Source organism: Esox lucius, chromosome 14 (assembly GCF_011004845.1).
Source record: "Esox lucius isolate fEsoLuc1 chromosome 14, fEsoLuc1.pri, whole genome shotgun sequence".
Classification (NCBI taxonomy): Eukaryota; Metazoa; Chordata; class Actinopteri; order Esociformes; family Esocidae; genus Esox; species Esox lucius.
In genome coordinates, this window is record NC_047582.1 from 4,460,993 (window position 1) to 4,486,047 (window position 25,055).

General features: G+C 43.5%; 1 protein-coding gene across 2 annotated transcripts in view; it reads right to left on the reverse strand.

Moving 5' to 3' along the window:
* dym (dymeclin) overlaps positions 1-25,055 on the reverse strand; it is a 121,565-nt gene that overhangs the window by 25,419 nt on the left and 71,091 nt on the right. For both annotated transcript variants that reach the window (XM_010892799.4, XM_020053452.3), the window contains one exon: positions 16,162-16,267. In XM_010892799.4, the coding sequence (XP_010891101.2) occupies positions 16,162-16,267 (106 nt within the window). The remainder of the gene's footprint in view (positions 1-16,161; positions 16,268-25,055) is intronic.

A 25,055-nucleotide genomic window follows, 5' to 3' on the forward strand; every position in this document is an offset into this window, starting at 1 on the left:
CTGCCATGTGATTGGTTGATTAGATAATTGCATTAATGAGAAATTGAACAGGTGTTCCTAATAATCCTTTAGGTGAGTGTATGTTTAGTCATGTTTTGTGTTGGACCCCAGGATGAGAAGCTGCTATTTTGGCAAGAGCTAATGAGGACCCTAATAAACAAATTGATGTCAGCCAGAAAAGAGCTCTGCATGAGGGTATCTATACTCAACACAAAGCCTAATGTAGATTTTATAACTCCTGTCTATTACGTTATGGTGGGTTTGATGGCAGGATAGGACCTGGCTATCGATTAGGAGAAGTGAATAAAGCTTCCTGTAATATGACTGACGTCACTGTCCCGGGATGCAGGACTATATAACAACAATATATTGACAAAGTTACTTAAGTTTTCATAAATGCAGTGTATGTTTTTTTCATCATTTCTTTGTGTGTGTGTGTGTGTGTTTTTAATAAACAATATTTGAAGGAAACGTATGTCTTTTCACTTCTTTAGGCATTCATTTTGAGTAGTCAAGTTAAGAAAGAGAGACCTAAAAACAGCAGTTGGCAGAGACCCTTCAATTCTGGGAGATCTTGAGTAGTTTGCACAAAAAGAGTGGGTGCCAATATTTTTAGGACCCAACTGTAGTCAATTGTAATTGCACTCACAGATGCCCCTAATGGATGGTTAGAAGGCATACTATGTCAAGGTCAAAGGGGGCATAAATCAGGAGTGAACATTCTGAATATGAACCCTCACTGCTCACCTCACCGTTTCAAAGTCACAGGAAGCAAAAGAGGAGAAAGGAAATGAGGTCAAGCAATAGATTTATATTTACATTTTAGTTATTTAGCTGATGCTCTCATTCGGCGCAGCTTACACTCATTATTGATTGCATACATTTAGTACCTTTGGTACTAACCAATTTAATACATTTACAGGTGGGACGAGAGATGTATGAGGCAACAGAAAACTGGGGATGATCAGGTGGCCATAATGATATGGGTTAGGGCCAAAGTGGATGTTTGCACATGACAGTGTTAACACCCTTAATCTTATGATCAGTGCGATGGGATATTTAATGAACACGGAGCACCAGGACACCCGTTTAACATCCCATCCGAAAGACAGCACAGTGCAATGTTCACTTGACTACCCTGGGGTGGATTGTAGACCAGAGGGAAGAGTGGCCCTCTAACACCACTTCCAGCAGCATTTGGGGTCTAATCCGGCGACTGACCAGGACCCTGTTTAGCTTCAGCGTCCAGCAAGCAGGGTGCCACGGCGACCTTTCGACAGCCGAAGCGGCCAGACAAGACATCGCTAGTCAAGCTTACTGACTAATAAGGATGGATGGGGTGTCTGGGTGCAAAGATAAAGGCTGCTTCCCAAATGTCACCCCATTCCCTATATAGTAGTCCCACATTGGCTGTCATATGGAGTGCACTATATAGGGAGTAGTGGACCATTTGGATTGGAGATGGCTGCCAGGCCAGGCCTCCAGAGTGTTCAATGATAATTAGACTAGCTGAGGCAGAGAAGCAGCAGAGGAAGATGGAACAAGAGGCACAGGAAAGACAAGAAAAAACATAGACAGAAGATTAGCAAATATGAGGAAGAAAGATGGAAGAAGAAAATGAGAAATATCAGCGCTAAGAAATGTGAAGGCGGAGGCTTGCATTCCCCACTCCTGTCTCTCATTTAGATGCTTTATGGCCATGAAATACAATCTGTCCATACTGCTGTACCTAAGTACGGTAGTACAGCATTTCAGTGAATGAAGTACAGAGGACCAAGGAATACAGTACATAGCCTCTTTCTATCTGTTCTGTTCTTCTCCCCCTCTCCCTCCCTCTCCTCCTCTTTCTCATTCTCTCTTCTCTATCATTCTTTCTATCCATCTCTCTCTCAGTCCATCTTCTCTATCTATCCATCATCTCTCTGTCTATTCTCTATCTGATCATACACACACACAAATACATACAAACATACATACATACATACACACACAAACAACACCAGAGAACTATACAATGCTGGAAAACAGTGAGACAGGTGTATGCTTGGTCAGACACCGTCCCTCAATTTGTGGCAACATCCTGCGCTGCCGACACACAGCTCTCCATGCAGCCGACACACAGCTCTCCATGCAGCCGACACACAGCTCTCCATGCAGCCGACACACAGCTCTCCATGCAGCCGACACACAGCTCTCCATGCAGCCGACACACAGCTCTCCATGCAGCCGAAACACAGCTCTCCATGCAGCCGAAACACAGCTCTCCATGCAGCCGACACACAGCTCTCCATGCAGCCGACACACAGCTCTCAATGCTCTCCCCCAAAAGGATAGGCAGACTGTCCTCAGCAGAAAGATCTCTAAAACCTTTAACAATCCCTTCCAAAATGGGGAAATTATTGTTTCTGTTTAGTATTTTTTGGTATTTGGTATATTTTATCTTCTTACATCTCTCTCTATCCACCCCTCCCCTCTCTCTTGCTCCATTATCACTTTCTCGCTCTCTATTCTCTCCCTCCATTCTCTCTAGCCATCCCTCCATTCTCTCTCCATCCCTCCATTCTCTCTCCATCCCTCCATTCTCTCTCCATCCCTCCATTCTCTCTCCATCCCTCCATTCTCTCTCCATCCCTCCATTCTCTCTCCATCCCTCCATTCTCTCTCCATCCCTCCATTCTCTCTCCATCCCTCCATTCTCTCTCCATCCCTCCCTTGGTCTCTAAAGCAGAGTTCTGTTTGTAATGAGATTAGCCCACTGCACACCAGGGAATTCAGGTCAGATGCAAATGTGCAAGCTAGACGTCTGAGTGTGTGTGTGTTTGTGTGAGAGACAGACATGCTAGGCTGATTGAATAAGAAGTGCCCCAGTCAGTCCCTCCCCATATGTAATGAAGCAGAGGCTTTTTTTTCTTATCCAGACACTCACACCACCTGCCCCCCTCTCCTCTCCTAAACTCCTCTGTCTAGCCACCCCCCCCCCAACCACCTCATCCGATCCTATCCTCATACTTCCTCCATGTGTTATTTCTGCCACTGGCAGGGTGATTCAACGAAGCCACTTGTGCCTCCCCTAGCAACACTGGCAGACGGCACTGCACCCAGACTGTCAGTCAGACACACCAGACCAGACAGACAGACAGGCACACAGACAGGTACACAAAACACAGACAGGCTCACACACCAGACAGACAGATTATATATCCACACCCACACCAGGGAGCTGGCCCAGAGGCAGCCCAGTGTCTGGTTGAAGACAATACGGGCGCATTACTCATCAGCCATCACAGCATATTAAAACAGGGCTGTGTCCTGTGGCGGAATGCAACAAATAACGAGTGCTGCTTTGACATCGGTGAAGACACACGGCAATATGACTACCCCACAGACGGAACACATACAATATCAGATCTAGCTATTGGGGGGGGGTGTGTGTGTGTGTGCGTGTGTGTGTGTTCAGTTCCAGGAGCGGCCGGCCATGAGGATGTAGCTGAGGAGACCCTGCTTCAGGCATTTGGGTTGAGATCATTTCTTGACGGAAGCATTCGGTTATTCACACAAAGGTAGATTGGGCGTGTGTGTCGTACATGACAGAGCGCATGTACACTCATGGGAGGAAACATGTTCATGTGTCAGCTGCTGACCCTGTGACGTGTAGGGCAATGTTAAGCGTGTGTGTATCACCACCTACCAGTTCACAGATCAAAGCTGATCACTAGTTATTAACACCCGCCGGACGTCAAAACACAACGCCTGACACGTCCTCAGGGGCAGTGTTGAATAGGTCAGAGGTCACAGGTGAGGCGCGACAGCGAGCAGGGAGTGCATCTGTGTGTGTGCAATAACTATTCTGTGAGGGTGAGTAAAGGAGCGACACAACAGCGTTGTCAAGGCAACAGGCAGGCAGCACACAGTCTGCGTTTGAGGAGGTTAAAGGGATACTTTACTCAAAAACTCCTTCGGTGTCGTTGCCATTAGTCCACTGATCATGTAACTGTAGCGGTTTGGTTGTGGCCAACAATCCATCAGGAAAGGTAATGTTTACAGCCCCAAGCCCCTAATCTGAACCACGTTCTAACGTCATTTTAACCTAAACACCAAAAGACAATACCAATAGGTGGGATTCAGGGTTGGCTCAGATGTCTGCACACAGCAGCTCTCCAGATAAGAGGGGCTGATACACGTTTTATACAGTAGCCTAACGTAGCAGTTATTGTACTTGCTGCCAGGATCATGAGCACAATGTTAGGAAACGGTAGAACTATGTGGTAGAACCAGATTTATATGGCCTCCAAATGCTGCCTGTTCATTTCAAGGGAAGAAATGTAAGGGACACCTGCGACACCCTGATCCACCAGACTGACCTGAAACAGAAAGCTCCTGCACTTAAAGTCCAAGTCAAGCACAGTCCATAGGTTAGGAACTGTAATGAGGGCCAAATTAGAACACATTCTAAAATTGCAATTAATCACAAACTACAAAAGCTATGTAAATACAGGCACTGCACTATATGCACCATGCACTCCACTAGAAATTAGAACCAGTAGGTCAAACATTGTCCTAAAAACATAATATCTGAATGTGTACAATTCTCACTAGTGACAACTGATCCACACTGTGCGCGCGTGCGCGCCCTTTTCCCGACAATGCTCTTTCTGAAGTTGCAGGCTTAGTGAAGAGACATGAAAATCCACAGGATTTTCTCTTAAAGCTGGAGAGCTGGCAGGAATAAACAAGTAGCTTAACATATCGGCCGCTTGGGAGGTACTCCATGCGCGTGCGTGCATGGCTCTGCTAAGGAGGCATTGTGGAAGACCCAAAATCCTGTGCAAATCAGTGAGAAGAAACTACCACACCTGAAACATATACAGTTTCTCACAAAATGGTACACCCTGCAAATATTTGATTATATCTTTTCATGTGACCACACAGAAGAAATGACACTTTACTACAATGTAAAGTAGTGAATGTACAGCTTGTATAAATGTGTACATTTGCTTTCCCATCAAAAAAACACAACACAGCCATTAATGCCTAAACCGCTGGCAACAAAAGAGTACACCCCTAAGTGAAAATGTCCAAATTGGGCCCACTCACAACTTTACATTGTAGCAAAGTGTCATTTCTTCAGTGTTATCACATGAAAAGATATAATCAAATATATATATATACACACACACACACACACACACACACACACACACACACACACACACACACACACACACACACACACACACACACACACACACACACACACACACACACACACACACACACACACACACACACACACACACACACACACACACACACACACACACACACACACACACACAGAGGAGACAGAGAGAGACTTAACAAAATGTAAAAATTAAATATAAAACAATTAGAGATTGTGTTGACACCATCCTTATAGGTTTCAGAGACCTCACTAAGGAAAATAAGGTACCTTGGTTTCGTTCTCTTGGCTATTTGTTTGCTGTTTTTGTTGGTTCAATTATGTTGTATTGTCAATTATTTTTATCCCATCACACGTTTTGGAAAAGTTTACATTCTGCAGAGACAGAATATGAGAGAGAGACTGCCGAGACAGAATGAGAGAGAGAGAGAGACTGCCGAGACAGAATGAGAGAGAGAGAGAGAGACTGCCGAGACAGAATGAGAGAGAGAGAGAGAGACTGCCGAGACAGAATGAGAGAGAGAGAGAGAGACTGCCGAGACAGAATGAGAGAGAGAGAGAGAGACTGCCGAGACAGAATGAGAGAGAGAGAGAGACTGCCGAGACAGAATGAGAGAGAGAGAGACGGCAGAGACAGAATGAGAGAGAGAGAGAGACGGCAGAGACAGAATGAGAGAGAGAGAGACGGCCGAGCCAGGATTAGAGGGAGGCCGAGCCAGGATTAGAGGGAGGCCGAGCCAGGATTAGAGGGAGGCCGAGCCAGGATTAGAGGGAGGCCGAGCCAGGATTAGAGGGAGGCCGAGCCAGGATTAGAGGGAGGCCGAGCCAGTATTAGAGGGAGGCCGAGCCAGGATTAGAGGGAGGCCGAGCCAGGATTAGAGGGAGGCCGAGCCAGGATTAGAGGGAGGCCGAGCCAGGATTAGAGGGAGGCCGAGCCAGGATTAGAGGGAGGCCGAGCCAGAATGAGAGAGAGGCCGAGCCAGAATGAGAGAGAGGCCGAGCCAGAATGAGAGAGAGGCCGAGACAGAATGAGAGAGAGGCCGAGACAGAATGAGAGAGAGGCCGAGACAGAATGAGAGAGAGGCCGAGACAGAATGAGAGAGAGGCCGAGACAGAATGAGAGAGAGGCCGAGACAGAATGAGAGAGAGGCCGAGACAGAATGAGAGAGAGGCCGAGACAGAATGAGAGAGAGGCCGAGACAGAATGAGAGAGAGGCCGAGACAGAATGAGAGAGAGGCCGAGACAGAATGAGAGAGAGGCCGAGACAGAATGAGAGAGAGGCCGAGACAGAATGAGAGAGAGGCCGAGACAGAATGAGAGAGAGGCCGAGACAGAATGAGAGAGAGGCCGAGACAGAATGAGAGAGAGGCCGAGACAGAATGAGAGAGAGGCCGAGACAGAATGAGAGAGAGGCCGAGACAGAATGAGAGAGAGGCCGAGACAGAATGAGAGAGAGGCCGAGACAGAATGAGTAAACAAGCTAGAGACAGAACGAGCGAGCGAACAGAGGCAAAGACAGCAATAGAAACATGCGCGTGGAGCAGAGCTGGCAGGCTGGCTCTGAAACAACACCAGTCATTTGGGAGGCTCTAAATAGGTCATTCTCTGACCTGCATTACGGCAAAGAGACAGACGTTTCATAATCATCGTCAGACAACTCTGGACAGGGCCCACCCTCTCCCCGACTGGACGAGATTAAAGTGGAGTGGGGGGGCACCCCGCAAAGCATGATCAGTGCTGTACTGTACGCGTGAGGTAAACGCATTGGAGTCACTGCACATTTATTGTTGCTGCTCAACCCCCTCCAGCCATGCTCCCCCCTCCAGCCATGCCCCCCCCCTCCAGCCATGGTCCCTTCCTTACTCAGGAGCATTATACAGCATTATTCCCTGTCCGTGCGGCACATATCTAAATGTGTTCATAAAACGAATGTTAACTTTTTTTTCCTGCCTGTAATGTGAGTTCTGGACAGTGTCAGAAACAACAAAGACTAGCAGTCTGTCACAAGAATTTAAAACCACTAATTAATAGGTTAATGACTGATTAGCTAAAAATAAAAGCCTTCAAATATATACCTGTCAAGGCAATAACAAATCATTAAATTACACGGCAGAATGCCAAAAAAAATATATTTTATTTTTTATCTATGGTCAAAGAAAAGTCTAAATAAATGAAAAGCTTTTCCATGAAGTCTTGTGACATGGATAAGTTGGATCTCAGAGAGAAAAGTTAGGAGGAAGGTAAAACTGGCAGCACGTTCTGTTTTTAAGAAAATGTATATAATCAATTGAATTTCCAGTTATTGCGTAGGCAATAACTGCATGGAAATAAGTGAATCAGCGGGCAGTATACCATACACCCTCCGATTTGCATTGAGGTTAAACATGTTTCTAAGGTATGAAATAGATGCCAACAGCCAGAGGTCAGAGACTGACACATTCTCAGCAGTGCACGTGTCATTTCAGGCTACAAGCATAGAGCCCAAACACAGTCGCAAAATGTCAGTCCAATTTTTGTTTGCGTAACAGATGTCTCTTTCCATTTAACAAATTGCAGGGCAGAGTTTCAACGCGAAAACTGTTTAACGTGCCGAATCCCAATGCCTCTTTCAAATGGTCAATATCCCATCTGTTTGAAACTACAAACAGACAAATTGAAAAGCATGACTTTGGACAAACTGATTGTACATGCTGAGACAAAGACATACTGCACCTACAGACAGAATATATAACATATCTAAAGGAAGCCAGGTCTACAGACAGACAGGTCAATAAACAGGCAGGCAGGCAGGCAGACAGACAGGGCAGGGGAAAACAGGGCGTTGACTGGAGTGAATGGTACTGTACTACTATCTATAATGAAGCCGTGGTCTCAGCACTGACTGGAGGCTCAATTAGGGCTCAGCCCATGTAATTACAGGAGCTTTCATATGTCCGCTGACATTTCGGCTTTGTCTTTATTAAAGGCTTGAGATTGGCAGGGTATGTGACTGTGTGAGTGAATATGTACGTGTGTGTGTGTGTGCATGTACGAAAGAATGTCTACATTTGTGAGAGAACGTGTACATCCGTTTGGGTGCTTGTGTGTGCGTGCAAGGCTCAAGTTCAACACAGCCAGCCAAGCAAACGCCAAATTCGACCACCCCTGCCTTCCTGTCTCTTTGTCAGGCACCCATTATCGTAGCCATTTTGTGGTTCGGTTTGGCGTAGCTGGCAGAAGCTTGTGCTTTACTACTTTGAAAGTACTGTCAATTGCATTGGATGGCACTTACTTCAGCGACGTCAGTGCCAGCTTGCCTAGCGATGGCCTAGCAGTTAATGTATCAATAGCTTAGCCTAGCGGGCTGCTACCCTTGGGAATGACAGGCTTGTATTGGGAGTCGGTCTGGGCAGCCTGCTCTGCCTAGTTCCCAGGCAGTTAGCTAGGGGCCAATAGGATGGTCTGGCTGGGCCGGGGAGCGCCCATTGGCATGGCTCCTTGGCAGGGGAAGCTTTGTGCTAATCCAGTCCCCATGACTGGCTGGTCTCAGAGGGATTAGTGACTTGCTGGCTTTGTGGCTGCTTTTGCCTGCAGACTGGCTGACTGGAATCTCAACCTGATCCCTCTCTCCCTTCTGCAGCTCCTCTTTTTTTGACATTCTGTCTCCCTTTTTAAGATATGCAACTGCAGCCAAAGGTGCTTCCACCAAACATTGACTAAAGGGGTAGTCAATGTTGCATACTTATGCAATCAACTATTTTCTGTTGTACATTTTTTATAAATTTAGGACAATTCGTAGATTCTGTTCTTCACATTGACGATATGGACTTTTTTGTGTTGATCAGTTGCAGAAACTCATAATTAAATATTTTGTCATGTTGAAACAAAGTGTGGAAAAGTCCAAGGTGCATGATTCATTTCAGAGCCACTATAGATGGATAAGTGCATTTGGAAAGTATTCAGACCCTTTCACTTTCTCCACATTGGTGAAAGATTTAACTGAACTGATTGTATATAGTATATGTAATCAATTATACATATATATTATTAACAAATATTTGATGTGAATTGGAGAATCTGGGCATTGTTTCTGAAGTTCCATTTCGTCACGAGCAATGCTAGCTGTGGGTAAAGAAAATAAAGACACTGTCGCTCAGGAACAATCAACTGGCAATTGTGTCAAATATAATACTCATTGTTATTTACATTCCCCTCTTACAACAGATATGAACACGTGTACATTTATTGAGAAGGTTTCTGTCATTATGCTAAAGTAACAATACACAATTGTAACCCAGATAACACTATTGACATGTCTTTTCATGCTTGATAGGAATCAATACACAACTTGGTTTAAAATGGTTTGAGACAAATACTCATGACTTTGACAAGCACATTTGAACAAACAAAAGAAAATCCCAATAATTTGTCAAGAGGATACTGAAATGTTTTTACCGCAGTGATTACTAACAGAATAGCTCCTCCACTTTAAGTACCTTCTATTAAGTCAGAAAGTCTGGCTAGGAGATGACAGAGGGGAAAATGTGTTGCGTGTGCGTCTCTGTAGGTGTGTATTCAGCCCAGCAGTATAAAGGCCAAAGCACAGCAGGTCTGTGTTAATTGCTCCGTGCCCTGCCCTGCCTGGCACCATCATGCTGATGGACCTCATAGGGGCCAGAGAGCACCCGCCGGCTGGCAGGGGCGGCCTCTCTACTGCCTGTGGAGAAAATAGGAGCTGGCGGCAGACTTGAAGACAGACATGAAGACCGATAAACAGAGACGTAGACACAGCCGGCCTGCCTGATGGATGGATGGAGAGGGGGGAAGGCAAACAGACGGACAGGCAGAGCGATAGGAAGACGTGGAGACAAAGACATAATATCAAGCAGACAGACTGGTTAGAAGAGCAGGAAAGGGTGTCTTTGCACTAGGGTGACCATGCAATCGGTGTGGCATTTCAGCATAGTCAAGATTTAGCAATGTATTTAGTAAGCATAAATAAATAAATATTAACTAAAAAATAATTTAAAAATAAACTCAGCTTCCAAAATAAAAATCCAGCCAATATAACGTTATAAAGTTCAGCCAGCAAACGGTTACATTAAATTGGGTGCAATATTCTAGCTGAGGACTAGCTAACCAAGGGAATAATGCTACAGGCAAAATAAGTGGGTTTGCATACATTTCTTTTTAAGTAAGAGCAGATTCATTGAGAGCCCACAGTTGTAAACAGAGAGACATGGAGGTCTGGTCCACCATGTTAAACAGGATATCTAAGTTCTGGAAGTTCTGCTTCAACACTCATGATGCATTTATATTTTATATTCCGAAAGAATCAATAAGTGCAGTGCCTTTGGAAAGCATTCACAACACATTTTCTTGTTATGGCCTTCATTCGTAACAAATAGTGATTTTGTTGCCATCAATCTACACACAACAACCTATAACGACAGTCAAACAGGCTTCCAGAAATCTGCTCCAACTTATTGAAAAGGACAATAACAACGCCCGAAGCACACAGCCAAGACTATGCTAGAGTGGCTGTGGTAAAGTCCTGAGAGGCCCAGACAAAGACTTTAGCCCGATTGTACATCTGTAGGGAGCCCTGAACTTTGCAGTTCACTGCCACTCTCCATCTATTCTGACAGAGCTTGAGAGGATTGGCTAGGAAAAATGGGAGATACTGCCCAAATTCAGGTGTACAAAGCTGGTAGAGGTTTAACCAAAAAGACAAAGCTGTGAAAGTGCTTCTATAAAGTACTGAATAAAGAGTCTGAATACTTAGACTTCAGATATTTCGAACCCGGGTCGCCCACGTAAAAAGGCTGTGTCATTAACCACGACACTACGGAGCTCTTGTCTATACTGACACCCGGCATCTGTATATCCTGAACAAATCCTCTTTTCCACTGGCCATTTTAATAGTTAACTGGCCATTTGTGAATGACATTGATACAGTTAAACTGACTAACGTTTCTTACTAAGTTTACCTCTACCACAAATAGCGTCTATGTATGCCGTTTGCCATTGGCTGTTTTAACAGCCAGTAATAAGCTTTACTGGTATCTACTAACTTACTGGAATAGACATAAGAATTGAGCAACTGCTAGAGAGTCTGTCAAAACTATTTCATTTCATGGCATAAGAACTTTGGAGAGAACCGTGGAAACTACCAGAAATAAATGTTGTTGCTCTCAATAGATTCTAACTTATGTTTAACTGACTAACGTTTCTTATTAAGTTTATCTCCACCATAGCATCTATCAACTGCATTGCTTTTGCCACTGGCCATTTTAACAGCTCATTAGCCAGTAATAGGCTTACTAGTATCAACTAACTTCCTAGGAATAATCATAAGAATTGAGCTTTTGCTAGCGAGACTGAAGATGAATTACTCCATGTCAGAAAGAGTCGCAATATAACCGTATACAGTTTCAGGTAAGGCTTACTATAACGTAACTACTGTATGTTAAGCAAGCAAATGTGTTTGTCTATCCTGAGCCAATACGAATGCAGGGATGCGTACATTGAAAATCCACCAGACCGTAAACTGTTTTTTCAGGCTTATGATAATTTAGGTACTAATGGTTTTAGCCAGCAAAGGTTTTGTCTACATGGAATAATTCATAACGCGTACATTGCTTCGCCTGCGAGGAGATAAGAACTCGGGACCTATAGTTCACAGGTCTGCTTCTCTAACCACTACGCTATTTAACAAGGTGTAGTCAGTCTGGCAAGAGACATTTGCTCTTTTCAGCCGGCTCCGCTTACGCAGTCTGGCAAATATATATATATGTAATGGTTTCCTTTTTCTTCATGATGTCCAATATGAGATAAAGGCCTACTACATTTATTGCTGCCAGCGGACACAAGACAGTCGATGACAAGATACGTGTCTTTGAACCAAATCTTATGCCGTCCTGGACCTTTGCATAATGCTCGCTCAACAAGGACATATAAACCGGAATCCTTACTCGCCAGAAGGAACAAAGTCTCTGGCCTTCCACCTGACCCGAGTTCACAGGGCGCCCAAGCCGCCGCAAGGAATTGCTTGCGTGTGATGAGACAAGGCAACCACATTGGATAACTAATCCCCAAAACCTGGACGGTGCCGGCCAATAGCACAGCCCTCTGCAGGACCCCCAGGCCAAATTATTATAATTATTTTTTTTTTAAATAAGGACGAGAGTGGCCAAGGTTGGGCGAGAGGGAGCGGGAGAGAGAACAATCGCATGCGTGTGCTTATCAGCCTTCACTTTGAAATGTCCATCAGTAAACAGACCTATGACCTCCAGGCTGGGAGTAGGGGGTCTGTCGGGGGGGACGGGGCCTTCCCAGAGGGAGGTGCCCTTGGCCTGAGCCGGGGCCTCGGTCTGTCTCCAGGGGCCTCCGATGGGCCGGGGGCCTAACCTTCTAAAGCCCTGACACTAAACAGACCCAGCTTCACAAACACACACAACACCGTAGAGAAAGCCAGAGAGGGGGGATGCTGTGCGCGTGGGAAGTGAGCAGGAAGGACTGAGGATTTGGTCGCGTCGAAGCGATGTACTGACTAAAATATATATAGCATTGTTTCCAGATGCCAGTCAGGCGTTTACACTGCTCTGATCTCTTGCTAGCTCCCCCCTTTTCTCTCACCCCCCTCTTCTCTTCACCACCCCTTCTGTCTCTCTAACCCACCCCTCCTGTGATCCTTCTTCCCTTAGGCAACCAGGACAGAGAACGCTGTCAGGGCCAGCTGCTTTCTATTACTGCCTTTACATCCCTTCTGCTGTGAGAGTGGGAGACAGAAAAACACAGAAACACAGAGAGAGGGAGAAACAGAAAGATAGAGAAAAAAAAACAAAGAAATAAATAAATGGCAAAAAAAAAATTGAAAAAGCGAGCAGTTCCTACTCTGCTCCAAATACAACTCAAAGCTATTTACCTTCTGAAATTTGAAGATAAGCAGCCTGTTAAACAGGAAATCCATGGTCCTTTTAGGTGAAAACAGAGGCAGTACATCTTTCTGCAGGTTATCTTCTGGCCTGACATGATACAGGAAAGATACCAGTTCCCAACCATGTTTTAGGAGACCCTGTGCATTTTATTTAGTGATGTCCATTTAAATATGTATTGTGTTTATTGACTTTCGCTGTAATTTTAGCTATTTGTTAATTTGGTTAAAGAGTCTACCTGTTCATGCCAATATTTCACCTTCATGGATATAACTGAGGGATAAGGGGACTGACAAAGGAAAAGAGAGGTGAAAGATGTTAAGGAGTGTTTGAATGTGATATAATAGGGAGGTTTGTGGTAAGGGGTCGGCCATGAAATCAGGGTTCCAAGCACAGTGGCTGCTTAAATGCATTTCGTCCTGTTCCATTTGGCACTAACTGAGCAGACACTAGTGAGCAGGAAGACGGCCCATGAGCTCCTTCAAACCCCCCCCACCACCGGGATAAAGTCCAGAAACAGCCTGAGATAACCAGAACATGATCAGTCCAGACAAGCCCACTGGCATTCACAGAGGGACTTTATACAACTCCAGGCCTCAAGGCAGGTTCCCCATAGGTTTCTGAGAACAAAAAGGGATTTCAGAGTTGTCCGCGCGTCTTGCCTTAAATATACAGTGTCTAGGTGTCCCACGGATCTCAGGGCTGCAGGCTGGGGCCTAGCCTAATGAGAACATTGACATCTCTTTCTAAGGCCGGCTGGGAGGATGGGAAGGGGCATTGTGGCAGGAAAGAGAATGACTGACTTTCATTCAGCTCCCCATTAGCTTCTGCCAAAGTGCCAGGTATTCTGAGGGTTTCGGACAGAGAGGGGAGTCAGAGGGGGTGAGCATCTGGCCTGACTGAGAAAGCAGGGCAGGGTGAAAATGCGAAAAAGACATAAGTGGGAATGCAGTGGACGGGGGTGTATGCAGATGAGGGGGTGGGGGAAGGGGGTGGGGGCAGAGGACTATGACTGACCGTGGAAGAGAGTTGACTGATTAGCCTGGATGTAAAATGAATATGGAGAAGGAGTAGGCTAGAGGAGGAGGATTGTCACATTGCAAAACTGGGGATTTGGAGGGCGAGCGAGGAGGTGGTTCTAGACTGGCTGGCGCTGCGAAAATGACGGTGAAATGGAGGGACATGTCCCCTGTGGACCCCGGCCTTCCTGACTCAACTCTGTCACACCACTCTGAGGAATCACTTTTAATTGCCACCACACGCCACTTATTACTTATATTTGAAGGTGATGGTGTGTTAGCAACAAACTGCACACTGCATAATGTAGCATAAACACTAGTCGTTTCCTTTCACATTTTTAACGATTCAAAATTCACTGTCACTCAGTTTACAGTTGGTCATGTGACACGTCCAGGGTTTTACACTTAATATTAAATATTTCTAAGAAATGAGAGACCAAAACAATTCCAAGGATGGTATTAGATCATCTGATTTTTAAAAAGCCATAATGAAAAAGCTTGAATCAAGGATAAAATCCGGACCACGTGACACGATCAGCCAAAACACAGGGCTCTAGTGGACCTCAAATATAAGGTTGTAGAGACTAAATGAGAAGCACAGACATTTTAATCTAAACCTACGTTGATAAAGTGCCACCATGGAGTTCGGCAGACGTGGCGCAGGTTGTCAACACGTTGGCTGGATGTTATTACAACAAGCATTACACATTCCAACTGCAGGATTTCCTTGTTCTTAGCAACTCAATAGAGAGCACTGATCAACAGCACTTTGAAAACAAAACATGCTGAAGCCTCGGCCTGACGGACACGTAGCAACAACCTGACATCTGGTGGGAACCTAGTCATGACCACAAGCATGGAAACCGGGCTCCCGTCTTTTAGACGGCAAACCTAGGGGAACACACATAATTCAAATTTTGCAGAACATTTTAGTATGTGCCCTTAAGGAACAAGACCCATGGTCAGGTTAGCTTTAAGCTCAGGGGAGACATGCAATGAAATTATTCACATGGAGATAGAGGAAACATTAGAATTGCTAGAGATGCAAACGAACCACTATGTGAAGCGGGGACTCCGTGTCTAGAGTCAATATCTCTAGACAAATTGATGTTATTTCACAGTGTAGTTGTGTGTGTGCGTGTCTGTGACATTAAGGGGTAAGAGCCACAAAAGAAGCATCTGAACAAAAAGGAAAGAGGGGGTGCCGCACGTTTCTCACAGCTTGTGTGAGAAGCTTATTCAGAGACAGAGAGAGAGAGAGAGAGAGAGAGAGAGAGAGAGAGAGAGAGACAGAGACAGAGACAGAGACAGAGAGAGAGAGAGAGAGACAGACAGAGAGAGAGAGACAGAGAGAGAGAGACAGAGAGAGAGAGACAGAGACAGAGAGAGAGAGACAGAGAGAGAGAGACAGAGAGAGAGAGACAGAGAGAGAGAGACAGAGAGAGAGAGACAGAGAGAGAGAGAGAGAGAGAGACAGAGAGAGAGAGACAGAGAGAGAGACAGAGAGAGACAGAGAGAGAGACAGAGAGAGAGACAGAGAGAGAGACAGAGAGAGAGAGACAGAGACAGAGAGAGAGACAGAGAGACAAAGAGACAGAGAGACAGAGAGAGACAGAGAGACAGAGAGAGACAGAGAGAGACAGAGAGAGACAGAGAGAGACAGAGAGACAGAGAGACAGAGAGAGAGAGACGCATACACAAACACACCTACCTCAGCCCTTCTGTCTTGTCTGAAAAGAGCAAGCCTTGGGGGCCCCGACGTCTGACCTCCACCCCACAACCCCCCCACACAACTAGACACAAAGAAACACACGGCACGCGACACAAATGCATATACAGACACCGTGAGCGGCGTCAGACCCAGACACCTAGACCCAGACACAGTGCCAGACGTGGCTGGAGTTGAAGACCCTTGGGAAAACTACAGTATTGTGTGTGTGTGCGTGTGTGCGTGTGTGTGTCTGGCCAATTCTGATGGCAGTCCCATCACTGGGACAACAGATTTTTTTTTTTAAATGGACCAGGACTCATAGGAGGTCTACTCACGTAGTCAGGCAGGACTGAGCTGTCGTCGCCCCCCTGAGTGCCACGGAGAGACTGGGTAGCCTGCTCCAGGACTTTATTGTGCTTTTTGGACAGCAGTGCAAACAGGCTGGATGAGAGGAGAGAGAAACCATACCAGGTCAGAACAACCTAGACAACAAGACTGAGAGCACTATTAGGGTACATCAGACATTTTAAGCCTGGGCGTAATCTACAACCCACCATGAAATGTGACATAACCTTGACATTTTCTTAAAATGAATAAAGCTTGTATTGGCAAATGCAGGCCTCTGCATTATATTGCCACCCTTGGATAGGGAATTTAGGTAAGTGATAACTCCACATGAACATCACAGAGTGGCTACAGCATTCCTGATACACTTCACATTTATTTAGTTTCTCCACAGAAAGCGTGTAAAAGGGCCTCTATGAAAAATAATGCACTTCATAAGAGACAAAATCTTCGAGAATTTGGACAGAAGCTCCGGAGCTGAAGCACTACGCACAATTATGGATTCTGGGCATACACACTACAATTGATTTTTAATGGAATATCTACATAGGCGTACAGAGGCCCATTATCAGCAACCATGAGACCTGTGTTCCAATGGCATGCTGTGTTTGCTAATCCAAGTTTATAATTTTAAAAGGGTATTTGATCATTTAAAAAAAACATTTACAATTATGTTAGCACAGCTGAAAACAGTTGGGCTAATTAAAGAAGCAATAAAACTTTCCTTCGTTAGACTAGTTGAGTATCTGGAGCATCAGCAATTGTGGGTTCGATTACAGGCTCAAAATGTCCAGAAACAAAGAACTTTCTTCTGAAACTCATCAGCCTATTCTTGTTCTGAGAAATTAAGGCAATTTCATGTGAGAAACTGCCAAGAAACTTTAGAACACCTAGAACACTATTTTGTGAAACAAATGCCTCACATGTCCTCAAATGACAGCTTCATTAAATAGTACGCAGAGCACCAGTCTCAACGTCAACAGTGAAGAGGCGACTCTGGTATACAGGCCTTCTATACAGAGTTGCAAAGAAAAATCTCTGACTGGCCACTAAGAAGAAAAGATTATGATGGACAAAAGACACTGGACAGAAGAAGATTGAGAAGTGTTATGGACAGACAAAATCTGAGTTTGAGTTGTTTGGATCACAAAGAATAACATTCGTGAGACGCAGACCAAATAAAATTATTCTGGAGGCAATGTGATGGTCTGGGGGTGCTTTGGTGGTGGTAAAGTGAGACATTTTACAGGGTAAAGCAGATCTTTAAGAAAGAAGGCTATCACTCCATTCTGCAACATTGTGCCATAAACTGTAGACAGTGATTGGAGGCAATTGGAGCCAACAAAAGGACAATGACTCAAAGCACAGCTCCAAACTATTTAGGGAAGAAGCAGTCAGCTGGTATTCTGTCTATAATGGAGCGGCCAGCACAGTCACCAAATCTCAACCCTATTGAGCTGTTTTGGGAGCAGCTTGACCGCATGGTATGTATGAAGTGCCCATAAAGCCAATCAAACATGTGGGAGGTGCTTCAGGAAGCATGGGGTGAAATCTCTTCAGATTACCTCAACAAAATGACAACTAGAATGTCAAAGGCATGTAATTGATTCAAATTGACTATTTTTTGATGAAAGCAAAGTTTGACGCAGACAATTATCATTCCAATTAAAAATCAAAAACATTCTAACCTTGTCAATGACTATATTCCCTACTCAAACTCATTTCATGTAGGTTTTCATGGATAACAAGGACATTTCTAAGCGACCCCAAACCTTTGACCGGTAGTGTAGGTTGTGTAGACAAAGCGAGTCCAAGCACTGGACTTCTATTCACCGTTCTTTATCAGCTTAATCGCAGGCTCTAAATAAGATAAATACAACCTTTAACTGAGGTAAATATGCTTAAAGAAAAACTAGTTAATCAAGAAACACATTTTCTAACATGTGTTTATGTAACTGTCCGTAAGAAAGCAGTTGCAAAAACAAATCTTTATCGGCACAAAAGGAGCACAAATGATTGAGCCTATTTTGAGTGAATTGACCTATAAAATATAATTTCATATCTAAAAAATTATAGCAGCATTTTATGTCGTTATAACTTTCATTTGGGTTGCTTCTGAGTTTTAAATATTAGATATTTAATTATAGGGCATGGTGTCACCAGCTCCCCAACATGGTCAAAATTCCATCGAAATAGGCTCAATTGTTTGTGCTCGGTTTGTGCATTTAAAATTTTAATTTGTGCTGATGCAGCGTTTTATATATTAGACATTTCATTTTAGGTCACCAGCCCCCGAACATGTTCCAAAATGCCTCAAAATAGGCTCAATCGTTCGTGATCCGTTTGGGTCACAAAAATGTTGTTTGTGCTGCTATAGTTTTTGGTAAATAGTCTACATTCCAACTGGATAATTAATGGGTTCTCTCTTTCCACCAGCCCTATAGCTCTGCTATGCAGCTCCGGAAAAAATTAAGAGACCACTTAACCTTTTCCTTTCCACATTTTTTTTGGAAAAGGAAGGATTTGAGTGAGGAACAGAAGGGTACATTTTTTCCGTAGCTGTAGCTCTGTCATTATCCGTAAGAAAGACAGTAGAAAAAACAAAACTTTAACAGACCAAAACAAAGCACAGATGATTTAGCCTGTTTTGAGTGAATCTGACCTATAAATTATTATTTAATATCTAAAAGATGAAAGCAGCACAAAAATGTTAACCCTATTTGCCCTAGTTTTGAGTAGGGTTGGGGACAATTTTTACACCAGTAAAATATCTTTAATCGTTTGTGCTGCTGTCCTTTTTTTATATTAGTCCTAAAGAACATTTTATAGATCATTACGAGGTCACTCAGCCCTCCAACATGCTACAAATTCACTCAAAATATGCTCAATCGTTTGTGTTCCGTTTGTGCCGGTTCAAATATTGTTTTTGCTACTTTCTTACCAAAACCGTTGAAGTAATGACAGAGCTATGGTGGAAAGAGAGTAAATGCACTATCCTGTAGAAAATTAGGTTATGGCACAAACTAAACATTTAACGCAATGTAGGATGCAACGGGTTCATTACAATGGCAGCTGGTCTCACTCTAAGGTCTTGGACTGTGGGGTCCCGCAAGGGAGCTGCCTGGGACCACTTTTATACACCATTTTCACAAATGATTTACCATCTGTTTTGTGTAAAGTAACTGTACAAATGTATGCTGATGATTTCACATTGTATTATGCTGCAAAAACTGTCAGTGAACTGGATTATATTTTATCAGCTGAGTTAAATATGGTTCCTGATTGGATAAAACAAAATAAGTTGGTGCTGAATGTATCAAAAACCAAATCAATTATCTTGGGATCGAGTCATAAATTGTCATTAATACCAAAGATGAGTTCGAACTTGTCTGGGGAACCTATAGAACAGGTAGATAAAGTAAAATTACTGGGCATGATGGTGGATAGTAAGCTGTCATGTTTAGAACATATTGATATTATAGTGAAGATGGGTAGTGGTATCTCTATGGTGAGGAAATGTCTTTCTTATGTCCCTACACACATTGTGGAGTGGGTGGCTAAATCTTAAATTTTATGTCATTTGGATTATTGTGCCCCCGTATGGTCATCTATGTCTAAAGGTCAACTAAGAAAATGACAAATGACCCAAAACAAAGCTGCCAGGATAGTATTACATTGTCCGATTAGAACAAACACTATAAGTATGCACTATCAGCTCTCATGGTTAACAGTGGAGAAAAGGCTGGTTTGTAATACACCTAAGTTTTTTAGAAACATTGTCTATTCTTCTCAACCAGTTTTTTTATATAACCAAATTGTTAGGTGTGACCAGGTACATTCTCATGTGACTAGGTCTGCGGATGATGGCCTGATGATGTTAGCACGCCCAAAATCAAATGCTTTAAAGGGAACTGTTATTTATCGTGCCATCAATCATTGGAATAATTGCCCATTGAATATACGTAAAATGAATGGCAAAGACTCTTTTAGGTACCATCTGAGAATGCACTATTTAAATTTTTGAGTAAGGAAGGACATATTTACTATATGATTGTAATACTGTGATCATTTATTCAGACTAATTTATGATGATGTGGTAATGATGTCTATAATGTTATACTGTTTTTATATTAACATTGTTATGTGATTTCTTTTTTGTTGTGGACCCCAGGAAGACTAGCTTATTCACTTTAGTGACAGCTAATGGGAATCCTTTTTACAATAAACAATTTTACAATAAACGCACAAACGAAGCACAAACAAACAAGACTATTTCGGGTGAATTTTAAGTGTGTTGGGGGACAGTGATCTCAGAATGACCAGTGAAATAGGCTTTAATGTCTAAAAAAATATAACAGCAAATAATAAAATTTGAACAGCACAAACGAACCACAAATGATTGAGCCTATTTTGAGTCAGTTTGGAGTTGGGTGGCTGGTGACGTCTTCAACTCTAATCAATAGTCTAATATTAAAAACATGGATGCAGCAAAAACTAAAGACTTTTAACGGCACAAACGAAGCACAAACAAACTAGACTCTTTTGACATATGTTGGAGGAAGTTGGGGGGCTAGTTACATCATACCCTGTCATTAAATGTCTAATATTTGAAACATTGAAGCTGCCCAAACTAAACTTGTAACGGCACAAACCAGCATGAACAAGACTTTTATGGGTGAATTTGCAGGATTTGGGGGGCAGAGTGACTTTAAAATTATCTATAAAATATTTTTTAGGACTAATATCTAAAATGACAGCAGCACAACTGGAGCAGAAACGATTAAAGGTATTTACCTGTTTAAAGATGGTCCCCCATTCAGCGCAAATCTATGGCAAAATAGGCTTAATTGTTCGTGCTGGTTTGTGCCGTAAAATGTGTTGTGCTGCTATCATTTCTTAGATATTAAATTATATTTTAAAGGTAAAATTCACTCAAAATAGGCTCAAACATTTGTGCTACTTTTGTACTGATAAAGGTTTGTTATTGCAACTGCTTTCTTACCGATAGTGACAGAGCTATAGTGGAAAGAGAGTAAAGCCAGTGCGCTATCCAGTAGAAAACTGTAGCAGCACAAACAAACCTTTCAGCGGCACAAACAGAGCATAAATGATTGAGCCTATTTTGAGCCTATTAGACGATTGATTAGAGTTGAAGACATCACCAGCCACCCAACTCCAAACTGACTCAAAACAGGCTCAATCATTTGTGGTCCGTTTGTGCTGGTTTGTCCTGTTAAAATGTTTCATTTTTTAGACATTTCACTGGTCATTCTGAGATCACTGAGTACCCAAACACACTTGTTTGTGCTTCGCTGAAGGAAGTGGAGGGAGATTAATGTGGCGTCAAGGCAAAGATTGGGGAAAAATAATTTGAAAAAGCGGTAATAAATACAGCCCTGTTTTCGTTTTTTAGGCAAATGTATATTAACAAGAACATAGCATAACAAAAATAGACAATATTGACTGTGATTAATTATAAAGATGATGGGTGATTTCATATTTCTTTTTAAATAATATGTTAATAGTTCTAGGTTATGCTAAGAATATATATATACAGTGGGGAGAACAAGTATCTGATAACCTGCAAAATCGGCAGTGTTTCCTACTTACAAAGCATGTAGAGGTCTCTAATTTTTATCATAGGTACACTTCAACTGCGAGAGATCCAGAAAATCACATTGTATGATTCTTAAATAATTCATTTGCATTTTATTGCATGACATATGTATTTGATCATCTACCAACCAGTAAGAATTATGGCTCTCACAGACCTGTTAGTTTTTCTTTAAGAAGCCCTCCTGTTCTCCACTCATTACCTGTATTAACTGCACCTGTTTGAACTCGTTACATGTACCAAAGACACATGTCCACACACTCAATCAAACAGACTCCAAACTCTCCACAATGGCCAAGACCAGAGAGCTGTGTAAAGACATCAGGGATAAAATTGTAGACCTGCACAAGGCGGGATGGGCTACAGGACAATAGGCAAGCAGCTTGGTGAGAAGGCAACAACTGTTGGCGCAATTATTAGAAAATGGAAGAAGTTCAAGATTACGGTCAATCTCCCTCGGTCTGGGGCTCCATGCAAGATCACCTCGTGGGGCATCAATGATCATGAGGAAGGTGAGGGATCAGCCCAGAACTACACGGCAGGACCTGGTCAATAACCTGAAGAGAGCTGGGACCACAGTCTCAAAGAAAACCATTAGTAACACAGTACGCCGTCATGGATTAAAATCCTGAAGCGCACGCAAGGTCCCTCTGCTCAATCCAGCGCATGTCCAGGCCCGTCTGAAGTTTACCAATGACCATCTGGATGATCCAGAGGAGTAATGGGAGAACGTCATGTGGTCTGATGAGACAAAAATAGAGCTTTTTCGTCTAAACTCCACTAGCTGTGTTTGGAGGAAGAAGGATGAGTACAACCCCAAGAACACCATGCCAACCGTGAAGCATGGAGGTGAAAACATCATTCTTTGGGGATGCTTTTCTGAAATAGGGACAGGATGACTGCACCATATTGAGGGGAGGATGGATGGGGCCATGTATCGCGAGATCTTGGCCAACAACCTCCTTCCAACCTGAAACACACAGCCAGGGCAACTAAAGAGTGGTTCCGTAAGAAGCATCTCAAGGTCCTGGAGTGGCATAGCCAGTCTCCAGACCTGAACCCAATAGAAAATCTTTGGAGGGAGCTGAAAGTCCGTATTGCCCAGCGACAGCCTAGAAACCTGAAGGATCTGGAGAAGGTCTGTATGGAGGAGTGGGCCAAAATCCCTGCTGCAGTGTTAATTATGAAAAAATTATACAATGTGATTTTCTGGATTTTTGTTTTAGATTCCGTCACTCACAGTTCAAGTGTACCTATGATAAAAATTACACACTCCTACATGCTTTGTAAGTGGGAAAACCTGCAAAATCGGCAGTGTATCAAATACTTGTTCTATTTGATACACTGTATATAGGCCAACTAAAAAAAATCTTACCCTTCTTGTTCTAATTGCGCGATGGTGCAAATCCGTCTCAGTCATCTCATGGTGAATCTAAGCGAAAACTTGAAAAAGCTGTTCACTTTATTTGTATTGCAACTTCTAGCATCTCAGGCATTTTGAACCCGCTTTGCTACTACTGCTCGTCTCTTCCACCGTTGACTCAATGATCACATTTGCAAAACAATAAATCATGATCAACACAACTTGAATCTCCTCCATGTTTGCTGTGATTTTGCAGTGTGGCATGTATAATAAAGCTGGCGGTCTGTCGCTTTGTATAGCGTATGGGTGTATACTAATTTTCCTTATCTTCGCGGGTCTTTAGATTGCGGTGGAAACGCACATAATGGGCTGAAGGAACCCTTTAGTTCCTTGAATAGTAGTTCCTGAGACTCAAAGTGGGGTGAACTCTGCTGGCAATACTCTGCCCTCATTTCAGACTGGTTGCGGTTGGTTGGTGTCCCTTTGGTTGATGCTTGGCAATGTGGGTGGATTGACTTCCTGCTTGTTGGGCCCTGTCTGGGCTTCCCTGGATAGGGCCACAGTGTCACTGGACCCCCCTGTCTCAGCCCCAAGGTTTATAACGTAGGGTAGGGTCAGTTCTCCTTCGCCACTGTAAATCCTTGTAAGTCTAAGGAATGCACTCTCCTTACCTCCCGCTCCATTTAAACTTAGAAGGAGAAGGGTTGCCACCCCCTGGGTTGTTCCTGTCCTCCCTCTGACCTGGAATAAGTTTTACAGAATCTGGACACACATGCATTTATTAATTATTGCAACTTAATACACCCAGTACAACCAGAAAAGGACAGGTCACCACTCAGAGCCTGCTGATGTAAAAAGGGATATATAAATACATTTGATTGATTGATTTTATATTTACATCAAACTTCAAAAACACTGCGCCGTTTGATGCCAAATGGAGTGGACTTGTTTACATTACAATATACACTCACCTAAAGGATTATTAGGAACACCATATTAATACTGTGTTTGACCCCCTTTCGCCTTCAAAACTGCCTTAATTCTACATGGCATTGATAGAACAAGGTGCTGAAAGCATTCTTTAGAAATGTTGGCCCATATTGTTAGGATAGCATCTTGTAGTTGATGGAGATTTGTGGGACGCACATCCAGGGCAAGGAGCTCCCGTTCCACCACATCCCAAAGATGCTCTATTGGGCTGAGATCTGGTGACTGTGGGGGCCATTTCAGTACAGTGAACTCATTGTCATGTTCAAGAAACCAATTTGAAATTATTCAAGCTTTGTGACATGGTGCATTATCCTGCTGGAAGTAGCCATCAGAGGATGGGTACATGGTGGTCATAAAGGGATGGACATGGTCAGAAACAATGTTCAGGTAGGCCGTGGCATTTAAACGATGCCCAATTGGCACTAAGGGGCCTAAAGTTTGCCAAGAAAACATCCCCCACACCATTACACCACCACCAACAGCCTGCACAGTGGTAACAAGGCATGATGGATCCATGTTCTCATTCTGTTTATGCCAAATTCTGACTCTACCATCTGAATGTCTCAACAGAAATCTAGACTCATCAGACCAGGCAACATTCTTCCAGTCTTCAACTGTCCAATTTTGGTGAGCTTGTGCAAATTGTAGCCTCTTTTTCCTATTTGTAGTGGAGATGAGTGGTACCCGGTAGGGTCTTCTGATGTTGTAGCCCATCCGCCTCAAGGTTGTGCGTGTTGTGGCTTCACAAATGCTTTGCTGCATACCTCGGTTGTAACGATTGGTTATTTCAGTCAAATTTGCTCTTCTATCAGCTTGAATCAGTCGGCCCATTCTCCTCTGACCTCTAGCATCAACAAGGCATTTTTGCCCACAGGACTGCCGCATACTGGATATTTTTCCCTTTTCACACCATTCTT